The sequence below is a fragment of the Perognathus longimembris genome, chromosome 2 (genome assembly GCF_023159225.1).
Source record: "Perognathus longimembris pacificus isolate PPM17 chromosome 2, ASM2315922v1, whole genome shotgun sequence".
Classification (NCBI taxonomy): Eukaryota; Metazoa; Chordata; class Mammalia; order Rodentia; family Heteromyidae; genus Perognathus; species Perognathus longimembris.
The window spans coordinates 117,172,987-117,192,331 of record NC_063162.1 but is presented as its reverse complement, the minus strand read 5'-3'; the positions used below and the strand labels follow the sequence as shown (position 1 = coordinate 117,192,331).

Sequence of the window (19,345 nt, the reverse complement as noted above, 5' to 3'; positions counted from 1 at the left end):
TCTAATAATAGAATTAAGTAGACTGACAAAATAATATGCTTTGAGTGACTGTAAGTCATGAAACTGAAGCTTAGAGGCTACCACATGCTATCACATTATTGAAAGAAAACCTCTTTCTGTGGGGATTCTATGCCAGATGATCTCTTAGCACTCTTCCAATTCTGGTTCTGAAAATTCTAGTAGATTATTCATGACAATATTCAGCAAACTCTCTTGGATAAAAGGAGAAAAATCTAATTATCCTGACAATAATTAGCAAAAGATTAGGTTTTGGGGGTGAGAGTCTCTTTTTTTTTCTTATTTATTGTTAAAGTGATGTACAGAGAGGTTACAGTTTCATACGTTAGGCCTTGGGTACATTTCTTGTACTGTTTGTTACCTCCTCCCTTATTCCTCTGCCCTTCTCTCCCTCTCCCTCTCCCCCCATGAGTTGTTCAGTTGGTTTACACCAAACAGTTTTGCAAGTATTGCTTTTGTAGTCATTTGTCTTTTTATCTCTCAATTTTGGTATTAGCTTTCACTTTCCTAGTTCTAATGCCAGTACATACAGTTTCCAATGTACTCAGATAAGATTCAGTGATAGTGCAGGTACAACCACAGGAAGGGGATACAAGAGGATCATCAACAATAGAAGCTACTGTTTCATATGGCATGTTGAAAGTAATTACAACAGTGATAAAACAGTCGTTTCCAAAACATGGAGTTCATTTCACTTAGCATCATCTTATGCATTAATAAGGGCATAGCGATTAGGCTCTTGTGATCCTCTGCTGTGACTAGCCTAAATTTGTGCTCATTATTCCCTATGAGGGAGACCATAGAGTCCATGTTTCTTTGGGTCTGGCTCACTTCACTTAGTATAATTTTTTCCAAGTCCTTCCATTTCCTTATGAATGGGGCAATGTCATTCTTTCTGATAGAGGCATAAAATTCCATTGTGTATATGTACCACATTTTCCTGATCCATTCGGTCTATTGAGGGGCATCTGGGTTGGTTCCATATTTTAGCTATGACAAATTGTGCTGCAATGAACATTGCTGTGCTGGTGGCTTTAGTGTGTTCTTGTTTGTGGTCTTTTGAGTAGATGACCAAAAGTGGGGCTGCTGGGTCATAGGGGAGCTCTATGTTTAGCCTTCTGAGGAATCTCCATACTGCTTTCCAGAGTGGCTGAAGCAGTTTACATTCCCACCAACGATGAAGTAGGATTCCCTTTTGGCCACATCCCCTCCAATATTTACTACTGTTAGTTTTCTTGATAAAGGGCATTCTTACTGGGGTAAGGTGGAATCTCAATGTTGTTTTGATTTGCATTTCTTTTATGGCCAGTGATGTACAGCACTTTTTCATATGTCTCTTGGCCATTCTCATTTCCTCATCAGAGAAGTCTCTTTTTAAGTCTTTAGCCCACTTGTTGAAAACTAGATCCTTATATATCACCCTGCACCAAAATGAATTACAAATGGATCAAAGACCTCGAAATTAAAAGAGATACCCCAAAAACAATAAAGAAGAAGTAGGAAAAACACTTGGGCTCCTTGGCACAGGATGGAACTTCCTTAACAAAGACCCAGGAATGCTACAAATCAAAGAAAGGATGGACAAATGGGACTGCATCAAACTGCAGAGCTTCTGCAGGGCAAAGGATATAGCTCACAAGATAAACAGAAAGCCCACAGATTGGGAAAAGATCTTTACCAACCATACAACGGACAAAGGCCTCATATCTAAAATATACACCGAACTAAAAAAATTAAATTCCCCCAAAATAAAACCACGAGTCTCATTTTTTTGTGACATGAAAATGTAGACCTTTTCTTCACAATTCATTCTTACTTTTCCATATTTTCTTTGAAGAAAGTAGGACTAAAGCATTTTGTACATTTTAGTCTATTTGTTAATGAAATTAAAAATTATCTTCCAGACCCAAGCTTAATCAAGCACAGCAGTAGACAAATACTATCTTCACAAACAAAGTTCAGAGGACTTAATGTGACAAAACAACTCTTTAACTTATCTGTCAAATGTATAGACAACTTGTGAAATATAAAGGCTGAGAGCATAAAAGATATTGAAATACTAGCAGGAAAAAGTCTATAACATCTTCATTTTGAAAATGGTATTTCATGTTGTCTTCAATACAATCATCAGTTAAGATCTTTTCTGAATACTTTTACTAACCACATATTTAGACCACAGAACACTTCCTGTGATGTGACATTAAATTAAATGTCTGCGTGACTATCACATGTGCACATCTAACTAAATTAGGAGAATCTTTACTATGTTTCAAGTGATTACAATATTTTAGAGATATAACGATTTAACAAACAGTTAAGTAAAAAATGTGAAACTGACACTTGGATCTGTATCTTACTATTTGGAACATATAAGATGAGAAACACTGACATGAAACTTTGTTATTCCATTTGGTTGAGTTTTGTTGTGCCGGTAGTAGGGCTTGAACTCAGAGCCTGAGCACTGTCCTTGAGCTTTTTTGCTCAAGGTTAGTGTTCTGCCACTTGAGCCACTTGAGCAACAGCTCTACTTCTGGCTTTTTGGGGGCTAGTTGGAGATAAGAATCTCACTGACTTTCCTGCCCAAGATGGCTTCCAATCTCAATCCCCAGATCTCAGCCTCTTGCCACTGGCACCGGAGACAAATGAGACTCTTTAAACCCCTCACAGCACAGGTTACTGATTACCATATAAGGAAATTATCAAATAAAACTCATATAGTAATAAAAACAAATTCATTCAACTGTACTAACCTTTTTATAACAAGGTATAACTACTTACCAACAAGTCTTATTACATTTAGTGTTGTATTTGTTAAGATAGGTGCATTCACTTTATTTAGACTGTAATCTGATTTCTTCCTGCTTTTTAGGGTTTCTCGAGAAACACTTAATATGGAAAAACAAGAGTTGTAATTAGGGTTACCAATTAATAAACTGGTTATTCAGCTTAGCATCTAGTTTTTAGTCACTATCTATTAAAAATTGGTAAGCTTTTAAAAACAGATTTTTCTAGGGAAATTATACATCTAGGTACAAATGTACTAGGTTTTCTAATTTTGAAAACATATAAACAATAGCATCATTAGAAGCTTAATTCAATATACAGTGTGACATCAGAATCTGGGATTAAGGAGCAGAGTCAAAGGAGAAGCAGAAGTTATACAGGAAGTATACAAAACAGAGACACTCAGCATACTCAGAAACCCAGCATAGTTAAGGAGGATGATTGAATAATTTGGCACAGAGATAAATTTGGCATGAAGTAGAAAGGTCACTGCATCATAATATGAAAAAAAATTGTATTTTCAAGGGACACTATAATTTAGAACAAACAGCAGCTGTTAACTGATTGGCTTCTGTTGGTTAATTATATGATTCAAACTTCTTAGGGGTAGATCAGAGGATTTCGGAGGCTACATTAACATTACCAAAAAATGCAGTACAAACATACTCCAGCCAACCCTATATTACTGGTTCCTCAATTCAAACACAGCTTTACTTTGACCAAATTATACCCAAACTTAACATGAAGATGTACAACAAAACAGCTCTATTCAGCTCAAAAGAGATCACATCTATAGATATTTCAATGTATTACATATGGAAAAACAAATGAAAACAGTATTTCAAAATTAATATACTTAAAGCTATATGAATTGCTTATCTTTAAGGAAAGAAATGGAGGCTGGGAATATGGCCTAGTGGTAGAGTGCTTGCCTCACATACATGAAGCCCTGGGTTTGATTCTTCATTACCACATATATAGAAAAATAAAAAAAAGCCAGAAGTGGCGCTGTGGCTCATGTGGTAGAGTGCTAGCCTTGAGCAAAAAGAAACCAAGGACAGTGCTTAGGCCCTGAGTTCAAGCCCCAGGATTGGTAAAAGAAAGGAAGGAAGGGAGGGAGGGAAGGATGGAGAGAGGGAGAGAGAGAGAGAGAGAAAGAGAGAGAAAGGAAGGAAAGGAAGGAAGGAAGGAAGGAAGGAAGGAAGGAAGGAAGGAAGGAAGGAAGGAAGGAAGGAAGGAATTATTCTATCTTGGGTTTTAAGAGTAGGGAAGAGTATATCTTAATCTTTTTATTTTAACTACATTTGTGGTCACTAACTGGCTGATATTAATTCGTATGAACACATCAAAATCAAGGCTACTAAACTGATAGAAAGTGACAAAGAAAAACCTCTGTCATGGTTTTGAAAAGACAGGTTATTGCAAAACAAAATTCAATTGCGAACAGGAAACCTTAGTACAAGATTCAAATATAAAACCCAAAGGACACTGGGATAATAAAAATGGAAAGTTGCTGTATTTATTGAATGATAGCAAAAACTCTTTTTTTTTTTTTGCCAGTCCTGGGCCTTGGACTCAGGGCCCGAGCACCGTCCCTGGCTTCTTCCCGCTCAAGGCTAGCACTCTGCCACTTGAGCCACAGCGCCGCTTCTGGCCGTTTTCTGTATATGTGGTGCTGGGGAATCGAACCTAGGGCCTCGTGTATCCGAGGCAGGCACTCTTGCCACTAGGCTATATCCCCAGCCCAATAGCAAAAACTCTTGATCTCTGAGTTGAAAACTCTTTGGTTATGCCCAATATTTTCATCAGATAAAACTTAAAGCAGTTCAAAAAAGATTAACTTTTGGTAATATTTTTTAAAAGGAATTAGAACCTTGCTGCAAAAACCACTAACAAACAATCTATATAAAGTTAAAGCTACTTTAAAAACCACTTTTGTAGATAATAAAATCAACAATTGTGATTTTTTTGACACAACTTTTATGAGCAAACTCCCAGTGAAATGAATTAGTTTGTAAAATGCCTAAAGGAAGTTCTGTTAGGCATTTTATATGCAAATTATATGAAAAATCCTATTTTTTTAGTCTTCTGGAGTCATTTTTAAACCACATTAACTTCTTTTATAGAATGTTATGAACACAAAAAAATCCATTTTTTAAATTTCTGTTAATCTTCAAAGGGAATTCTATGATATGTTAGACCCAAAACCTAAGAAGCTAAATACCATACAACCTAAGAATGATTACCTTTTTACTGGAGCATCGCCTGTCTGCTCATCCACGTAATCTCGCTTGAGTTCCTCAGGAACATCACTGTCACTGTCATATTCTTGATAGGCACTCTTTTCTTGTTCATCAGACTCATACTGAAGAGAACAAAGTGGATTTAAGAGCATCTTTACTGCAATCCTTCTACACAATGAAAGTAACCCAACTATAACTGTGTAAGACACCACTAAATATAGGAAATTTCTTAATAATTTCACTTTAATTTCACTAAAAAGAATCATAAGATACTTCATTTTATCATCACACCTCATCCAGCTGAGAAGAAAAGCAAAAAGATATGTATAGAGCTTTGTAAATGACCAAGAAAATCAAATTTCCACATACAGGAATCGAACACATCAAAAGGAACTCAAATGATGAAAAGAATATATATCTGATTATTTTACTAAAAAAAAAGTAATTTCCTAAAAGTTCCATCACACTTACTTCTGATCTGCTGATTCATTATAAACTGGTTGAATCTCCATTTTTGGCACACTGGAAGTATTCATTTAGTTTAATGAACAAGAGCGACTTAGGAAATTACTGTCATCCACAGCCATACTGGTTGCTTTTGGGAGGAAGGATACATTGCTAATATTTCCCTATCTTACGTTATCATGACCTCAGCCAGAAGGGGAAAACACAGTGAAACCCATACTAGACCAAAAGGAGCAATAGTAGCAATATCATCATCAACAATGTAGTAGATTAATATGATTCGACAGTGGCTAACATTCCTTGAGGCTTTGACAAACCCAAATTATTTCACTAAAAGTATTTAGTAATTCTTTGACAATGTTTTATCTCCTTATGACAGCTGAAAAAAAAACTGTACAACGACAACATGGAAAGAAGTTTGTCATAAATTCAACAAGTACTACTTGAGTCTTTGTTAATGAAATCCACTAATCCATTGCACTATATTTAGATGTGGATCCAGATTCTCAAGGACTAGTTCTATACCTGGAAAGATTAGGTTATACGTGAATAATTCTAAAATCACAGTAAGCTTTCTTTTATAGTTATGAGCAAAATTCTTGATATCAGACGAAGTTCTACTCAAACTAGCTCTCTTGGTTATAGAAACAGAGCTTCATAATTACATATATTGTTGGTATTCTGTTTAAGGACTCAATATTTTCAAACTTGTTGATATGTTAGGATTTATTTGTTGTTTTTTTAAATATGAATAATTCATTATCTTCAATATTAAAAGCAAACATAATATATTTGTAGCTCATAAAAATGATAAACGAAATGTTATACACACTATTCTATAGCAATTTTAATAAGAGAGGACCAAGGTTCAAATGCTCCATCAATTTAAATCCATAATAGAATATTATTTGTGCTATACAGTATTAAACACCGAAAAGCAGAGATACATTAAGATTTATTTGTAACACCCCCAAACCCATCCTTAGGTACTTTTCCTTCATAGTCATTCATGGACATGTCATCCAATATGAACATTCTATCTGAGGGCAAACAAAGCAATGGCCTCCTTGCTTTGGGTCTTGTACTATAAATAAGTGTCCTTTCTATGAAAGTACTGTGAACACTGAGTTAGCAAATACTGAACTCTTGTTCCTATTAGATTCTAGTGATCCTCTGGTCACAATATTCATCATTCATTAATATTGAACCCAGGGCCAACAGCACTATAATTCATGTCCAAGTAAAGCTTGTCTAGTGCAACCATTTCACCTTAAGATATATCAAAGCCTTCTTGCACTTCTGCACTTCATTAAAATAGAGCCACTCTATGAACAGTGAACTCACCAACAAAAAGGACAGAAATAGAAAATACATGGCACTAAATACACTATATAACATACCCCATTAGAAGCCAAGACATCCTCTGTTTCTTCATCTTTGTGGTTGGCTTGAATTTCAAATGGATTCCCACCACTACAGTACTGCTCAAACAATGTTGTTGCTTTTGAAGAACTCGATGTTGGCTGCTTACTAGGTGAAACTGATGGGGATCGGGACTGTTCCATGAATTTAAATTCCTAAACAGTAAAAAAAAGAGCTAAATACACTTTAGCAACAACAATAAACTTCTAGTACATAAACATATCCTGTTGATATAGAGTAAGTAGAAAGAAAAATCATGATCTTCAGATAAGTCAGTCTTACAAGCTGTATGAAATCAGTTTTGGTAATCGATGTTTAAAGATTTTGCTAGAGCTCACTCAGTCCATGCCATCACATAAATCAGAGTTACCTGGTTTGAACTAATTTTAGTTTACTTTAAGGAACTTTTAAGAAAAGTTTTTGAAAATAATGTGAAATTTCAATGCTATTTTCTAAAAATTTTTAAATAGTAGCAAAAGTCTTTATAAGCAGAATAAAATCATTTATAAAAACAAATTGTTAAGCTGAGCATTTGGCTTACTCCTACATCATGTAAGATAGTCTATACAGATACCAAAAATTTATGACCTAGAGAAATTAAGGACCAAGTAGAAGATAATACATCTAGTTAATGAAATCATTGAAACAATCTCTAAAATTCATTTGAATTATAAAACTATTGATGGAAAAATTTATCAAAAATTTAATAAATGTTTCTATACCTATAAGAGATTTCCAAGTTAACCTCTATGAAGGAAATGATGCTCACCTGAATAGGAATGTTTCAACATACTGCTTAGGAAATTGGCTTACAATTTTACCAACTATGTGTAGAAATATGCACACATAATTATTAAATCAAACATCAAATAAAGTATTTAAACAGATATTAGATATTCAAAAATTAACACTAACTTAGAATTCTAGGTAACATTAAGGAATTATTTCATGTATTTATAATTAAAAATTAATGATAGTTGTGTTGTCTTTCAGCATAGATTAACCATGTTTCAGTGTTTTTACTATTTCCATATTAAGACAGAAACATGACAGAACTAGATAAGAAGCTATTATAAAATATGAACAGAACAACTAAGCACTATCAAAAAAAAACCCCTAAATTATCTATTCCCAGACTAAATGGAAAGCCATTTTTCTATAAGTTATGTGTTCCCCAATAGCCATTTTTCTCAAAGGCAAAAACATGGTTCTTTCAAAACACAGATATACACTGTATTTTGACATGTGTGATTTGTAGAAAATAATCTTTCACACAGGAATATTTATCAACAATGTATTTCAATTAAAACAAAATCACACCAATTTAAGACTTTTTCATATACTACTTATTCTGTTAATTAAATTCAAAATAAAAATCAGTTAAAAATATTTTGGTGTTTTTATTTTTGAGGCATTTGCTCATTACAGGCAAATTAGTTCTTTTAAGCAGTTACAAATAAGCACTGTAATAGACATTCTTATTAAACAGTACCAAAATACAATTAACTTTCTGAAAACTTAACAGTAGACTCTCTTTAAAATTCAGAGAAAAAAAATCGTTTTAAGTGTAACTCCTTTTAGGCAAAAGTTTTCCTAGAGGGTGTAAATAAATTTTGTAAAGACACAGATTTTTTTCATAACTATAAAAAGATAATCCTCATAGGAGGGGCTTGCCATTAAAAACATCAAGGCAGACAGAATCAGCATTATTCAGACATCCCATTCTTTTATAAATGCACTCCATACATCTGTTTTTTATTTTAACAAATTAAAAGATTTATTTGTTCTTAAGAAAAAACTTACATGAAGTTGCAAGATGCTGAAATTTGACTTCACAGGACAAAGTTCCCAAGTCTCATTCTCTAAGAACATTCTCAGTTCATCAAGCCGTGTTCTTCAAAAAGAAAAGCAACACTTTACAAATTAGAAATGAAGAAATAAAGCACAGTCCAATCACAAGGTTATCATCATAATCAACTTTGAGAACCCATTAAGATGAACACAGCAAACAACAAAAGTTTACTTTTACTCATTAATATCTTATAATCCTTAAGAGGAAAATTATGAAGTATTTACTTAAGTGAATATTCTTATTGTATTGCAAAAGAATGTTAGGAAATGGCATTATTAAGGGGCTAAAATTCAAGCTTATTACCACCTTGTTTGCTTACAATATCCATCACTAATGATACGTCAATGTCAAAAAGAAAAATAATGTACAAATTATATAAGATGGTAAATAATACATACTTCATACTGAACACCACAAATCTTAATCATATTTACAAAGCCACAATATCAATATAAATATCACTTTCTCGACATCTTTAGCTAAATGTCTATCTCATTTATAAAACTGAACAAGCAGGTAAGGGATATCTGTACCTGACAGTCTACTAATCACCAACGTCATATTGATCTTTTTATTTCTCTAAAGCTACTGCTGCCACTATCTATCCTCGGTAATCAGCATGTTTCCTAGGCAGCCCAGGAAAGACAGGTGATAACAGCTAGTGCCTGTCTTGTTTTTGTCTTTCCTGCCACAAGTTGTTACTACTATGTTAAAAAAAAAATCTAGAATATTTTAAAATATAAACACCTTAAACTAAAGAAGAAATAAGAAGATGGGTATATAAAAGCTAGGAATGTCCAAAAATATTGAGGCCTTGGACAAGGACTATAAGTTAAATAAAACAGACAGAGATGTAACAAAAACGTATGTAAAAAAATGGCAAAATAAAAAAAATCAAAATAATCAAATTATCATGCCAGAATGACTTACAGTTCTGGAGACCAAAAATCCAAATATCTGTAGCACTGAGTTGAAATCCCAAGAGTTGGGATTCTGTACTCTACTACATTTTAGGGGAGAATGCATTCAATCATGCCTTTTACAGGCTTTGGCAGCTGCTGGTATTCTAGATGTGCAGCCATGAAATCACAATTCCTGCCTCAGGTGGCCTTTTCCACTGCATGTGTAGCTTTTTCTCGCCTTAGAAAAATCCCTATTGCCTTCCTTTATTTGTGATGGCATTTGGGGCCCATCCAGCTATTAAAAAGAACTCGTTTCCATTTCTTGGAGTTCATTTTGATAAGCTTCACTTTATATGATCATATGCATCCAGCTACTGAGCTATTGCCATCCTCTCCTAAGAATATCATAAATATATTCTAGTTGTTGCAGATGTGGGAAACCATACAGCCTATTTTTCTTTGGATTTGGCTTGCTTCACTTAATGTAATTTTTCCCAAGTCTTTCCATTTCCTTATGAATAGAGCAATGTCATTCTTTCTGAGGGAAGCATAGAATTCCATTGTGTATTTTACCACATTTTCTTGGTCCATTCATTTACTGAAGGGCAACTGGATTGGTTCCATATCTTAGCTATGGTAAATAATGCTGCAATGGACATTGCTGTACTGGTAGCTTTAGTGTGATCTAGCTTGTGGTCATTTGAGTCAATGCTCAGGAGTGGGATTGCTAGGTCATAGGAGAGCTCTAGGTTTAGTCTTTTGAGGAACCCCTATACCGCTTTCCAGAGTGGTTGAACAAGTTTACATTTCACCAACAATACAGTAGAGTTCCCTTTTGGCCACATCCCCACCAGCATCTGTTATTTCTTTTTTCTTTCTTTTTGTTCCCCTGTGGATTATGCCCTGTTGTTACTATTTTTGATTTCTGTCCCCTTTGTCTTGTATATAAGTTTAAATGATTTGGGGAAGGGTAGGATAATCACAGAAACCTGACAGGATAATATAACAGTGATACTCACTAAACACTATGTTGGAAATAAACTTTACAACCTGGGAGGAAGGAGTGGCAGGGGGAAGGGAGGAGAAAACAAAGGAAGTGGTAACACTGTTCAAAAATAAATGTACTTATTATCTTATTTATGTAACTGTAACCCCTCTGTACATCACCTTTACAATAAAAAATGTGTACATTTTATGTGTAGGGATGGACCCTGAGCCTTGTATGTGTTAAGTAAATGTCGTACCATTGAACAACCTTCTCAGCATATCCTCACAAATTTCTTAATGTGATCACCACACCTTTAGGTACTTTTTTTAAGTAAATAAGTTAACATTTACAGTTTCTAGCCATTTTGGACCTGATATTTGTTGTTGTTGTTTTGCTGAGAAGGAAAGAGGATGTTACATTTTCAACATTTTCTGAAAGCAAAAAATCTTTTTTATATATGAACAGTAGTTTTTTTTTCTCATTAAAAAGATAGGTACATCTGTCAATGTACTTTTTAGGGTCTTTGAAAACATTTGATAAACATTGAAAATTACAGTAATTACAAATCCGATACACATGCTATAACCAGAATGTTTTGACAATTACACATTGCTATATAATTTCAATGTCATTACTTTTGAAATTAGAAGACTGTGCTTTGTAAAATTTTGTAATTTCTAGCAAAAGAATGATAGTACTAGATGTATATAATCTATGAGTACTAGATCATAAAGTTGGTGGAATAAAACTGATAATTCTGAAAGCTTTTGTTCAGAAAATATAACATGTAAAATTTTATATAACTTCCATATACAGCATCAGTGGAATTCCTAAGTAGATGATATTCCTCCAAAAAGTAAACTGCTATTTTAAATCTTTTTTATGACTATGTCTTCATACTAATCACCTAACCATGTACCTAATACAAGAATAATTTGGTTCAAAGACTTCTTCATTCCCAAGAGTTCTCCTTGGCAGGAGATTACCATTAAACAAATTGTTCATACATTTAAACATTTTTAAGAACATTTTTAAACATTTTTAAGTGTGTGAAAACACACTTGATCTGTATTATCTTTCCCCTGATATAACATATTATCACTGTGAGCTGGTATTAACAGTAAACAAAGAGAAAAGCTAGAATTTCAAATTTTCACTCTCTGACACTAAAATAACAAAATCAAAACAGTTGAACAAAGTAAAGGTTTGGAACAAAAAGTAAACTGTAACTCCAACAACAAAATATATGTCAAAATGCTCTGGAACTGGTTTCTAGCAGGAAAGATCTATGGAATGTTAGCCTTCTCTCTCAGTTGAACACTGGTTTAAACAAGCAGTCCAGTCACTCTGATATATAAGCATCCCTTCTCAGCTTCTTCCACCAAAACCATTCCTTGTCATCCTTTCTAAAGGTGGCTTTGCAAAGTAAGACAGCACACAATCTTGGTTTTGCATCTAGATTCTTGGAATATCATTACGTCCTCTATTTTAAAATACTTCTTACCCATAAGAGTAAGAGGTAAGCGCACCCCCCACTGATTATGCCCTCTATGGCCTTAAGTTCTATGATTAGGTATGACATGGTAGCCAAATTCCTTCAGTAAGCTATGATGTAGTGATCATTTTCTTTAACCCTAAAGAAATCCATTCAGTGCTTTAAGCTTGCAAGACAAAAATATAGTAAGACATTCAATGAATAAGTGAGAATGTTTTATCATATATTTATCATATATTTGATAAAACATTTTAGTTTTATTAAAGAGAGCTATGAATAACACATTTAAGTATAAACACTATTGTTTTAAATCAATTAATGCTATAAGAGTAAGCATTAGCCTAAACCATTCTCGTTACCTAAATTTATTCATGTTGTATTAGAATTCTTACCTATGATAGTTCTTGAAATAATTGACACTCTGTTTTCTAATAGACTCTTGTAAAACTTCAGATTTGCTACCACAAAATTCTTCTCCAACCTGCATCAACCTAATTAAACAGAAAGTTTATGTAAATTTCAGCATCAATCTCACAAAGAAGTTGGATGTTCTTTGTTCAAAGACAATAAGCCATAAAACTTGCATATTGCAAAGAATTCTACAGATCACAAAATCCAAACTGTGTTAAAAACATCCAAAGGGCAGACATATTTAAACACACTCACAAACAAACCCAGCCGCAATCATTTTTTAGTGTACAATTATCTTCATTTGCATGAAGAAGTTAGACATAATAACACATTAATTCCTCATTTCTGTGATTATCATGGTTGAATGAATCAAACTAAAGATTAAGGAAAGACCTCAAACACTACCTGCTTATTATATCCAAAACAAAGATGAAATCATCATATTTGAATATAGACAAATCAGTTCCAAGCAAGTAGGTTTTTACTTTTAGCTGAACATCCTGCAAGACCAAAAAAAGATAATCAAGAACCTCAAATATAGAAAATAAGCTGTTAGATCCATTTATTCTATACTTACAGATGAAGATAAAGAATGTGTTCCATTCTTAATAAAACTATTTAAGCTAATAGCCAATAACTTTAAAGGCAATATTACAGGGGCAATGTCATAAATATTAGATACAAAATAGTAAAGGCAAGAATCTCACTATAATATAACCAAGTTCTATTAAATGCTGTGTTGTATGATGTAAAACACATGCACGTACACACACATACACACAATTCTTTATGATACACAAGAAGAAACCTTGAAAATTTTTCAGCAAACTTGAGAGTAATGAGAATAGACAGGAAACCAATTAGTATAAAGATGTCGATTTTCCAAATCAATGTACAGGTTCAATGAAATTCTAACCAAAATCACCAGACTTTTTTTCTAAATTCTAAAATTCACATAGAATAAGAGGTAATAACTGGGGTGTGTGTGCGTGTGTGTGTGCGCGCGCGCTGCGGCTTAAACTCAGGGCCCAGGTGCCTCTATCCCTGAACTTCTTTTGCAAAAGGCTAAAGCTCTAGCACTTGAACCACAACTCCACTTTTAGCTTTTGGGGGGTAGTTCATTGGGGATAAGTCTCACAGACGCTTCAAACTCTTAATCCTGAGACCTCAGACTCCTTAGTAGTTAGGATTACAGATCTGAGTCACCTAGACCTAGCAATAACTTAAGGGCTTTGTAAGGCTTTGTAAGGACTGAATAAAAGTTATAAATAATGTTGAAAGACTTATAGTGTCTATATGGAGTTACTGATATAGGGTAGCAAAAGAATGTTAGCAATGTAACAATATGCACAAAAAATCATTTAGGATCACCAACAAAAAAAGTACATTAAATATTCCAGGTAACAGTGCTGGTAGTTTAAATGAATGACTATAATTTTCAGATAAAGTTTAACTAAACATTACATGGAGTTTTTAAGAATAAAGATAGCATATTAAAATTCACAAAAGGGAAGTGGTGCTATGGCTCAAGTGGTAGAGCACTAGTCTCGAGCTGCAGAGCTCAGAGACCATCCCAGGCCAAGAGTTCAAGCCCCATGACCAATAACAACAACAACAAATAATGGTAGTAAAAACTCACAAAAGGCAATAGTTTGATATAAAAATGCTAAATATCTGCAAAGTGAAAATAAGTAAAAATAATATAACTAATAAAGGATTAAACATTACCACAAGTAGAATCTAGGAAATAAATGAGCATAAAAGTATACAAAATTGCATTCATTCATAAAATTTTAAATATTGAATCTAATGAAAAGAAAAAGTATCTCTCAAACAAAAAATAACACGTTTACACTTACAGAAGAAACAACTGTAATATTTAAAATAAAGCGATAGTCAAGACAGGCACTGGTATAATCCTAGCTACTCAGGAGGATGAGATCTGAGGACCAAAGTTGAAAGCCATCCAGGCAGGAAAGTCCATGAGACTCTTATCTCTAATTAACTACTAAAAAGCCAGAAGTTGAGCTGTAGTTCAAGTGGTAGAGCACTAGCTTTGAGCATAAAATTTTGCTCAGGGAGAGTTCCCAAGGCCTGAATTCCAGCCCCAAGTCTGGTAAAACATAGATACACGATAGACAGACAGACAGGGATAGAGACTTGCCTGGTAAATATAAATAAAATAATGATAGCAGTGCCAGCAGCAGTGGCCAGTAATCCCAGCCATTTGGAAGGCTTAGCTAAGAGGATCACAGTCTAAGGCCTGCCTAGGGAAAATGGAACACCCTATCGGAAAATACTATGAAACAAAGGCATGTCTCAAGTGTTAAAGCATGTGCATAGCAAGTGCAAGGCCCTGAGTTCAACCTCTTGTACTACCAAAATAATAGAGATAGAAGTGGTAATAATAGTACCAAGCATACTAGAACTCACAGTAAAATACCTCAATAATCAATTCCAAGAGAGGGAATTTTCTTCTTTCACTCCAGGATTTTTACTTTATTCCAATTCTTACTTTATTTGTTGCTTTATCTGAATCATCCTTAGCCAAATATTCTTTGGAATCAGGATTTCAGATGTTAGAAAGGTAATATGGCATATATAGCATACATTATATTACAACCCTGTAGTGGAGTATGTGACAACATCCCAAATCAACTCATTACTATTCTCATGACTATTAATAGACTAAAGATAATACTGGTCAAGTTCTACTAGCAAAAAGTTAAATTTAGATCAAATTTTACCTGCCAGCTGTCTTAACAAAAAAAGATTCCTTATTCAAAATTAATGTTTTCAACGGTACTGTATTTAGCCTTGTAATTTCAATTTAGTAAACTCAACAAGTTCCTAAAATATACAAATCTTTGTTCTAGACAAGTTGAGAATTGGGAATGAAGAGGGGACTGAGCAGTGATGAGGTGAAGATATTCTAAAGTTGAAACAGTTATCTATACTTAAAAGCATGATGATTTCCATTAACTTGGAAATGCTTACCAAATTCTTCAGTGAGAATGGCTCACCAACCATTACATTTAATAAATTTTCTTGTATCATTAATGCCATTGGTTTGCCACAATGACTGGAGACTAGCTATAAGAAATGCAAGGTATTTCAAAGTACATATATTGTATTACCAGAAATTCTACCATGGGCTGTCATTTCAATGCCAATTAAATTGTAGCCTTATTTGAAGAAAAACTAGGATTAGATCCACAAAGAATATAGAAAACTTTTAAAGCCAGTTGGTAAAGCAACCTTGACATGAAGATTTCTACTGCTTCTATAATTTTTTTAAAAAACCAAACCTGCCATATTCGTGTAAGTCCATGTTCTAACTTCTTCTTTATGTAGCCACGATCAAAATTAGTTTCTTCAGTACCCATCATATTACTCCCTTCTGAAAATAAAAGATGATATATATTTTTAGATTTTAATTCAGTTTGGTTTTCCAACTAATAGCCATTTGTAATCTCATTTCTGTAAGCTACATAAAATACATAATATATGCCTTTGCATATCTAAAATACATAAATACATAAAATATTTACACATTCAAAACAATGTCAAAAATAGACACCAGAAATTAAACTCATTTGGTAAGACTGATAAGGTTAGCTAGTGAAATGCTAAATATACCTCATAACACTCAGCTCATGTGTGATTGGAGCAAGAATTCCAACACAGTAGTGTGGTCTCAGTGACCAGGTTGTCAATGGTCACATACTGCTTGTTGAAACACCACTGAACAAGCCGGCATTGGGGCATTATAGGATCAACCAACCCAATCATGAATTAATATTCACACCAAGCAGAGTCAATCACAGAAGTGTTCCTTTAATGAAGTAATGATGAATACTTTCATACTTTGATTACAATAATTGAATTCATCGTTTTATAAAAATAGTTCAACCATATCTAGTTCAAAAAGTTAAGACCAATGATCTGCCTTAAAGCAAATCTTATCCTTAAAATAATAGATCAAAGCTTGAGCCACCTAGCTTGGGCCCACAGTTTCCCTTAATGGTATAATTTATCTTTCTATTAAACTCTTTGCTTTGTCACTTTGAAAAGAATAAAATATAATAATAGAAAATGTATTTGTTTGAAGAGCTACACATTTATGTGAATAAACTATGTGGAACAACAAAGAATTAAAGTGAACAATTAACTTTTGGAGTCCTCAAAACTATCAATGGAATGTGAGACTAATCAGAATACTTGAATACTCAAAATACACAGATTAGAGCTAAGGAATCTTAGCCACGAAGACTAAGTAAGGCTCAAATCATTTTAACTTGAATTCAGTACTCTATGGAATGCAAACTATTAGCTTAAAGTAAAAACAGGCTTTACCATGATAAATGCAAATACTAACCTCTAACTCCTTTTTAATTTTTAAAATTGTTATTGATACATAGTAATTTAATATATTTATGAATTCCTATACCTAAATGTATGTATTAATTCTGTTAGAAACTTTCCTTTGGTTTGTTCTTTAAAAAAATATATCCTAACCATATCTGGAAGAAAACATAAAAGGTCCCAAATCTGAATCCATTTTCTGAAAAACTGGATCCTTAAAGAACCAGGATTAAGTTTTGATTTGGCCTGGCTCTGTCCTCACAGTGCTGAACCTTGAACCCAAGGCCCTGCTTGTAGCAAGTAGATGCTGTATCTTAGCCCACTGGACTGTAATCCTGGCTCAGTGCCTGCTACCTATTTCTCTGCCTTCTCTTCCTTTGCTCTCCCTGACAATATTTCTAAGTAAATGAATATCCAGCCATAGAACTTTCCTTTTCTGTTTTGCTTTCTGTGTTTATAATCTTTTTATGAATCAAGACAAAGATTAAACTTCTATTTTGTAACCTATCAATGTCTCTACTCATGAATACTGGGTGTTTCTTGAACTTGGAAGTTACTAAAAAATTTGAATAGTTTTTATTAAATTGTACTTGATACAATTGAATGCAATATAATTTTTATAATTTCTTTCCACATTAATCAAGATGCTGATAAAGTCATTTCTTGCTCTTATATGCATTCTGAATACTTAATCTTGACTGTTGTTTAAAGGATAATCACTTAAAATACATAATTATACAAATGAGGCAATTTAAACAGAATGCCTAGTAAATACAGTAATTTCTTAGCCTTGTTCTTTATTGTTTGGTTGTCTATATTACAGTCATTTAAAACTGTGCTTTCCATTTAAAGATATTTAATTATTGTATAAAGTTCAAAATCATCTTGCATTTCAAGAAGGAAAAGGTCAATATGGTAATAAATTCTTTTTTTTTAGAGGTTGAATCAAGAGTCTTTATTGGAAAGCCAGTCATTGCAGGTGGACTCTTGTCCCAAAGACCTGAAGCCCCTCAAATATACTTAACACTGTCAGAAAACTGACCCACATGAGCAGGAGAGGAAAGAAAGAGCAACAATACCAGCAAACCAGATCAACTCGAAAAGAAAGTTGAAATGGAACACTATGGTGACCGGAGGAGAGCCAGGAGACAGAAGACACTGGACACAAGGCACGGGGCCTGATAAATTATTAAAAGAGTCGGGGCTGGGGATATGGCCTAGTGGCAAGAGTGCCTGCTTCATATACATGAGGCCCTGGGTTCCCCAGCACCACATATACAGAAAATGGCCAGAAGTGGCGCTGTGACTCAAGTGGCAGAGTGCTAGCCTTGAGCAAAAAGAAGCCAGGGACAGTGCTCAGGCCTTGAGTCCAAGCCCCAGGACTGGCCAAAAAAAAAAAAAAAAAGAGTCTACCTTTATTAGTATAACCTGGACATAAGCAAAACAAGTTAACAAACATTTACCATGGATTTCATAGTAAATTTGAAGGGAATGATGCTTACTTGGTTCACAATAGTGTGTACACATACACACACACTACACTTACACAAGTTCTCAAAACTAGTGCTAACAGCCACTTAAAAGTCCTTGGCCAGGGCTGGGGATATGGCCTAGTGGCAAGAGTGCCTGCCTCATATACATGAGGCCCTGGGTTTGATTCCCCAGCACCACATATACAGAAAATGGCCAGAAGTGGCGCTGTGGCTCAAGTGGCAGAGTGCTAGCCTTGAGCAAAAAGAAGCCAGGGACAGTGCTCAGGCCCTGAGTCCAAGCCCCAGGACTGGCCAAAAAAAAAAAAAAAAAAAAAAGTCCTTGGCCAGCCAGGCATCAGTGGCTCATGCCTGTAATCCTAGCTTCTCTGAAGGTTGCAATATGAGGATCGCAGTTCAAAGCCAGCCCAAGCAAGAAAGTCCATGAGACTCTTATCTCCAGTTAAGCATCAGAAAACTCAAGCTCAGGGACAGTTCCCAATGGACAATGGAGATTTGCAATAACTAAAGCATGCTCTTTAACATTTACTCTGTAATCACTAATAATATCTGAAATCCTCAAGATATTTCCCTTTCCTTTTTCTCCTACTCCAGGAATAGTTCATATTATTATAATTTACTCTTTTCTACCGGAAGCTGAAGTCGCATCCTCACTGTCATGCTTTTCGTGCCACTCCATGGTCCTGTAGTAGCTGAGCATAACTTCCCATAGTGCTTTGCACAGATCTGCCAGGCATGGAATGTAGCTATCTGGTGTAACATGCTGAAGAAAATGAGAAAAAAAAAGCCAATTTTGAAATGATTGCACATACTTAAAACACTCGACATTAATTAGTATAAGCCATTATTAATCAAATTCATTACAAATTAGAGATACGAAATGTTCTTCCACCATTATATCTATAGAGAA

At 34.2% G+C, this 19,345-nt stretch overlaps 1 protein-coding gene across 2 annotated transcripts in view; it reads right to left on the bottom strand.

Annotated features, from left to right (window-relative positions):
- Vps50 (VPS50 subunit of EARP/GARPII complex) overlaps positions 1-19,345 on the bottom strand; it is a 95,323-nt gene that overhangs the window by 30,964 nt on the left and 45,014 nt on the right. For both annotated transcript variants that reach the window (XM_048340033.1, XM_048340034.1), the window contains 8 exons: positions 19,066-19,198; positions 15,889-15,980; positions 12,986-13,080; positions 12,562-12,660; positions 8,736-8,826; positions 6,911-7,087; positions 5,049-5,167; positions 2,797-2,903 (listed from right to left, as the gene is read on the bottom strand). In XM_048340033.1, the coding sequence (XP_048195990.1) occupies positions 2,797-2,903; positions 5,049-5,167; positions 6,911-7,087; positions 8,736-8,826; positions 12,562-12,660; positions 12,986-13,080; positions 15,889-15,980; positions 19,066-19,198 (913 nt within the window). The remainder of the gene's footprint in view (positions 1-2,796; positions 2,904-5,048; positions 5,168-6,910; positions 7,088-8,735; positions 8,827-12,561; positions 12,661-12,985; positions 13,081-15,888; positions 15,981-19,065; positions 19,199-19,345) is intronic.